The sequence below is a fragment of the Pelmatolapia mariae genome, linkage group LG12, assembly GCF_036321145.2.
Source record: "Pelmatolapia mariae isolate MD_Pm_ZW linkage group LG12, Pm_UMD_F_2, whole genome shotgun sequence".
Taxonomy (NCBI): domain Eukaryota; kingdom Metazoa; phylum Chordata; class Actinopteri; order Cichliformes; family Cichlidae; genus Pelmatolapia; species Pelmatolapia mariae.
The window spans coordinates 6,832,902-6,839,117 of NC_086237.1; the positions used below are offsets into that span (position 1 = coordinate 6,832,902).

Below are 6,216 nucleotides of genomic sequence, written 5' to 3' on the forward strand. Positions count from 1 at the left end.
CTCTCGTGCATCATCATTTTTCTAGCTTTCTTTTATTAACCTCCATCCTTCTCACCCCCTCCAACCTGCCACCCCAGACTAGTGTGGAAAGCTGAACTCCATCAGAACTCTGGGCTTTAAGCTGCACTGGCTCTAATTCTCATCAGCACTGTAGAAGTGGGCAAACAGGGACAACTGCTGTCCTCACTCCTTCATCCAAACTCAGTCAACCCCTCACACATTCCAGGGAGATGATAACAGCTCCTCCTACACACACAGCCCATCAACCCCCGTGCCATTACAGAACACATCATAGATCACGGCTGCACAGGGTCGATCCCTGACACTGACTGGTACCAGCCTCTCGATCCAACAATAACACTAAGCAGAGACGTGGACTGTTAGCAGGTAGAGTGATGTCAAACTGCCGACGCTCTCCAGAGACCTCAGTGTGTCTCTTTAGGGAGTCTTCACTTTAACATAGACCATGACCATTCCCTCTAATGAGAAGAAGGATATTGACTCAGTGTAATGCTCTTTATTTAAATCCCTCTTTCGGATAATAGTCAGATTTTGATTTGATTTGTATTCGCAGATTTCCTAACACTGAACCTAATCCATACTTTAACTCTGAGCTCTAAAACATTGAGCAATGAGCTCAAAAACACTTTTTTACTAGTAAAATACAAAATAATAATAGTGTGTGCCAGTCAGAATGTCTCTACTTTGTTGTTAAAACTTTGTAGAATCATTATTATACTTTTTATATCAGAGAATCAGGGAATAGGGGTACATAGACCTTAACAGCCTAATACTCATGCATGATTGTTACACACTTTGTTCCACAGGTAAGGGCCAAACTTCACTTTGTTTTGTTCTAATTCTAGGAATTCATAGAAGACCTCTTCCTGTTCACCTGGATGTTTTGTAAGGCACAAGTAGAATTTGAGCAAAGCAGGTACATGTTCAACACAAGAGGTCCAACAAGGGACTCTTGAGGAATTCCACATGTTGGCTTTTCTCAGATTCATAGTTATTAAGTGACATGAAGTAGTGTCTATCATGTAAACATGACCTGAACCATCTTTTCCACTCTATCCAGCAGTATCATATTATCACCTGTGATCATTTAATACCAAAACAGAAGATTTTGTCTCATCACTATTTGGATGAATAATGCTGTGGTATGGACAAAATCCAGCCTGAAGGACATGAAAAGGGATGTTTTGCATTATAATGCATGTAGCTGTTGCCTGAAATAGAGAGTTATTAATTATCTGAAGCAAATCTGGGGCTATTCTAAATGTGCATAATTCAAGATAACCTTAAAGACAGAAACTTCAGTTCAAGTGTGATGTACTGTAAGCAGTCAGTAAATTTCATGTACATAGGCATAGTTTACCCATTAGATGTAATATGTTGTAGCAAAATGGCATCATTTGAAATAAAGTCTGCTCTGCCTGTGTATTGTTTCAGACATATACAGCAGGGTAATACTTATGTCATCATCTGTTCAAATATTATAAAGAAAACAAAAACCATCCTGATGTCTCAAATGCTCATTAGAATAGGATTTTTCAAACTTTATCCCACATAACAAAAAGTTTTCAAAAGAAGCTGAAAATGTGCAGAAAAAGAAATCCTTTAACAGCTACATTTGGTCAAAAAAGTAAAAGAATATCTTTTTTTTCTGCAACAGTCCTGGAAGGAAGATCTGATTTAAGAACCTTATTTCTATGAGGCACTAGTGCCATCCAGTGCACCAACATGCCCACTATCATACTGGGGAAAAAATTTAACTGTCGAGACGTTTGACCACAACCGATTCGCAGCCAAAAAGATACCAATACATTTTGTTGAAAACAAAAACAATGGGTAGGTGTTTTTTATTTTATCATTTTATCTACTTTTTAGATGTCTTTTAGACAAATGCTCAATTTGTCAACGGGAACTGGTGAATTGTTTCAATTAGCTTGAACCATCTGCAAAGGAATGGTTTATTTAAAATAAACTGCCAGACGTTTCTTCCTGTCAAAAAGGCATTTTTCCTTCCCATTGTCACCAAGTGCTTGCTCCGAGGGGTTTATGTGATTGTTGGGGATTTCTCTGTATTACTGCATTATTGGTCTTTCCCCTACAAAAAGTGCATTGAGGTGACTGTTGCAATTTGGTGATATATAAATAAAATTACGTTTAATTACATTGAATCGAATCGAAATCCAGCTTCAAAAATCAACTTCATTTTTCACCCAAAGTTGAATGGATATAGCTAATAATGATATTATTACTAATAATAATGATATAATCCCACCACTATTAATGAGAAGATGAAGAAAAAGATGAAAAGGGGGAGAAAAAAATAATAATACCAAGAATAGTACTAGTAAAGAAATAAGGGTAAACAAACATATAAAAAAGGGAACAGATAAATAAAGTTATGCATTATTATAAAATGGAGAGAATAATAAGGGGAAAATTGGGAAATCCTGGAGCTAAGAAACTATATCCGTAACAGCCTTGGACACAAGGTTGTTATGGATGATCCTCATTAAGGGTAGCCATGGTGATTTTGAGTGGGTCAGCATCACCCAAATAAATGTTATTATTGTTTTCTGTTCATTAGAACAATTTTTAGTGTTACTGTATATGATTCAAATACATATCTTCCCACTTAACAAGACCAACTGGCTAACACAGTGGATACTTCCCCAGGTGGAAACAACCCCCACACCCTAACGAGGAAGTTTATTGGAGGAGTGGAGATAATGGTCTAGTGGGTAGCTGGAGAATAAATATTAGTGACTTGGCTTTCCTCCCCACAACACCTGCTCCTGAGGATGTCCAGAGTGATGATGGTCAACCAGTAATCAAGGAGAGAGATGGTAATGTTATAAATTTGCCAGTTCTAACCGAATGAAATGTTGGCATTAAAAATAGATTTCTAGAGTTATTTCACTAACTTACTAAAAACAGCAAAACTAGAGCTAAGTGACTCAAATAGGTCTCACAAATAGGTGACTACACATTTGTGCACAGATGGGTGCCTTACAAAGGAAGTAGATAGAGGTGTGTTGCTAGAAAATCAAATTCACTCTTGGCAGATGTAAAAGGCAGTCGATATGTGTTTACCCTGAGTCACGACAACAGCACCACAAAGTCAACAGAGAGTACTGCTGCAGGGCTGAGGAAACAGCAGCGCTGTGAATCATAGATAAAGGGAAGCCCCTGGCTAACGCACGAGTTGAGCTCAGAGGAATTTTATTGAATCACCACAAGAGACTGGGCTCCGCTTTGGGCTCCTAATGCCCCACAGCAGGTGGCTGCTTTACTTTATACAAAAAAAGCACAAATCTTCTCTGACTCAGCTACTCACAGACATACATTCTTTTGTCTCCTCCATGAGTTTACTTTAAACTCACTATTTGTGTCTAGTCTGGAGGGAAATTTGTTTCTTCGTATAAGCTACATCAACTCCAATTGTTTTCTGGGGAGTCAATTTGTCAGCTAGCTGCTCACAGACGTTTAAAAAGTATAATACAAGGCTTCTATATACATCCTTAGCCCCCATGTTTTTCATATTGTTAGTCACCAGTTTTCTATCCGCATTTCACAAATTCTTTTGGAATTAGACACAGCTCTTGTCCTATAGACGGGAATGGCTCTGACAAATGCACTTGTCTCCATTGTGTTCATCATCTGCAGAAGACAGCACTCAAGAGACCAATGGATGAGTTTTAGGACATGATGGTTTTGTATTTTTCCCATTTCCTAAAAATACCTAATTTATTTTAAAGGTAACAGTAAATATATTTGTGAACAAACTCTATGTTGTTCAGCTTTTTGAGAGATTTTTAAATGTGCTCATTTTTAAAAACTTTTTCTAAATACTTTTACTTTCATGTGAACTCTTACAGTTTTACAGTCTCTGTCATCCTGATGTTCATCTCTTCACCATCGCCCTGTCTCCTCTGTCTGTTCTCGCCTGCCTTCTTCTTTAAAACTTGCTGCGTGCCAGATCTCTTGCCATGCTCCTTAATACCCATCACCCCCTCCATTCAAAGCCGAGACAAAAAAGCTGTGCAGCAGTGCAGCCGGACGCTCAGCTCGTTACCATGGTGATCTTTAACAATGCCACCCACAGCCAATCCATGCCGCCATTCTACCACAGTTTAAATGAGCTTCAGACATTTCACACAAATGAAGGTTGCGGGAAAAATGGGTCAATAGGGTTTCATAAGGTTTTGAACCCCCCCCCAACAGTACACACCCAGACACACCCTGCACACATTTAGGAGCCATAAGGAGCACACCTACTTAAATCCTGTTATATCACTTGGTTCTCTGATAGAGTATGGATTCAGGAGGTAGAAGCATATGCTCATTCGAGTTAATCTTGTGATCTCATGAGCACAGTATAATATAAGTAAAGAAATGATTGTGCTAAACCTCCAGTTAAAAGATATATTTCTCACTTGTAGTTTTTAGCACACAAAAAAAAACACAAAAGAAAAAACTAAAGAAACTTTGTAACTTGGTGCCATTTCCATGTTCATTAAGTACATTTGATCTTTTTCATAGTAACACTTCCCTCTAATAAAAAGGTGGATTCAAATCATAATAGCAAAATATGTCACAGAGCACAACAGAGCGTTCAGATCCCCTCACTGCAGGTGTCCTTTAATTTGGCACCAATATGTATACATTTGTTATACAATATGTAGTATATCTGTAATATCCTTTACCTTTAAACGAAAAACTTACCAAATTACTTTCACAGTGTGTCCTGTTAGTTTCAGTTTTTATACATAAACACTGCAGCATAAGTCTAGTGTTATTGTTCTGTTTTGTCCACATATTAAATACGTTTTTTTTTTTTGTAAAATGCAGGATACTACCTTTCAAATTAAGTCTCATACACCAATTTTTGCACAGCAATGTTTGCTGTTAAAAGGACTTTCCATTTAAATGTTGTAAATGTTCAAAAGTTTTATAATAAAATGGCCCAACCCTAATCTTGGTGGGGTTGGGGAAGAGTTTGGGTGATGTATGTGAGCACATAAACAAACACTTTAGACACGCAAAAAACTGCACCCGTGGATGAACTTAATATGTCTAATATGTCTCGGACAACATGTGTATGATACACTTGTTAAAGTTCCGGACCCAGTGTTGAGTGCAAAGTTATTTTAATAACAGGAAACAATATGTAGAGCTCCACAATTATAGATCACAACATTTGGATAGAACAGGATTCAATACTACACCCTAAATGTAAATCATATTTGTGATTCATCAGACAACTTTAAATATGTACTTTTTGTTGATGATAGCACTATTTTCCGGTCTGGTGATAAATTAAATCCATCTTTATGTCCTGTTAGGTCAGCAGTGGTCTGCATGTTTATTTACTTATGCATTAACGCGAATAGGTACATGTGTATGTCTGCATAGAGCCATCGTGCTGTTGTAAAATACCTTATGATAAACTATTTGCGTTGTCGGAAAAGGGCAGCTTTATAAGATTTTCTTCTTCGTGCTACACTTTGGTTCGCTTTGATGTAACTGTGGAGGTTATTGTGATTTTATACATTCAAGACGAAAAAAAAATCAAACACTCAAAGTTGGGAGCTCACCCAGTTTGAACATCATCATGGTGATAAGCAGCGTCCTCTGATATCTGGACCAAACTTTTCCAAACTCCATGGTAGAGCAGGCTGCTAATGTCAGTCTAATGCGATGCTGTCAGTCCACAGGTACTCCATTCAGCAAGATATGGCGCTCCAGCTGCTCCAAAGTTAGCTGCTCGGAGCAGGCACCTCCATGCTGGACCGCTAAGTGTGTATGTGCGTGTGTGTGTTTGAGAGTTTGTGTGTGAGTGTCGCAGGGTCGAAGTTGGAGTAAGCAGAGCGTAATCACCCCAGCAGAGAGTGAAGAGTGGAAAACATGGAGTGGAGCCATGGATCAGACTGAACGGGTCACTTAACTCCCTGCTCGCTGTCTGCACGATACAGCTATCAATGCTAAAACCTGCACTTTAATCAAGACACTCTAAACACAGTGGTGTGGATTCAACGGCTTGTTTTATGCTGCAAATAATAATTATTATGCTTTTTAAAATAGCATAAAATAAAATAGCATAAAAATTATTTTTCCAGTTGATTGGCTGATATATCATTTCTATTCCATTAAAATTTCAACTTGAAGAACGTGGTGAGAATAATTGCAGAACTGGTATTT

General features: G+C 38.1%; 1 protein-coding gene across 2 annotated transcripts in view; it reads right to left on the bottom strand.

Moving 5' to 3' along the window:
* The window catches only part of LOC134638490 (protein crumbs homolog 1-like), a 28,487-nt gene extending 22,805 nt beyond the window's left edge, over positions 1 to 5,682 (bottom strand). For both annotated transcript variants that reach the window (XM_063489164.1, XM_063489163.1), the window contains exon 1: positions 5,613 to 5,682. In XM_063489164.1, the coding sequence (XP_063345234.1) occupies positions 5,613 to 5,682 (70 nt within the window). The remainder of the gene's footprint in view (positions 1 to 5,612) is intronic.
* Between the last annotated feature and the right edge of the window lie 534 nt (positions 5,683 to 6,216).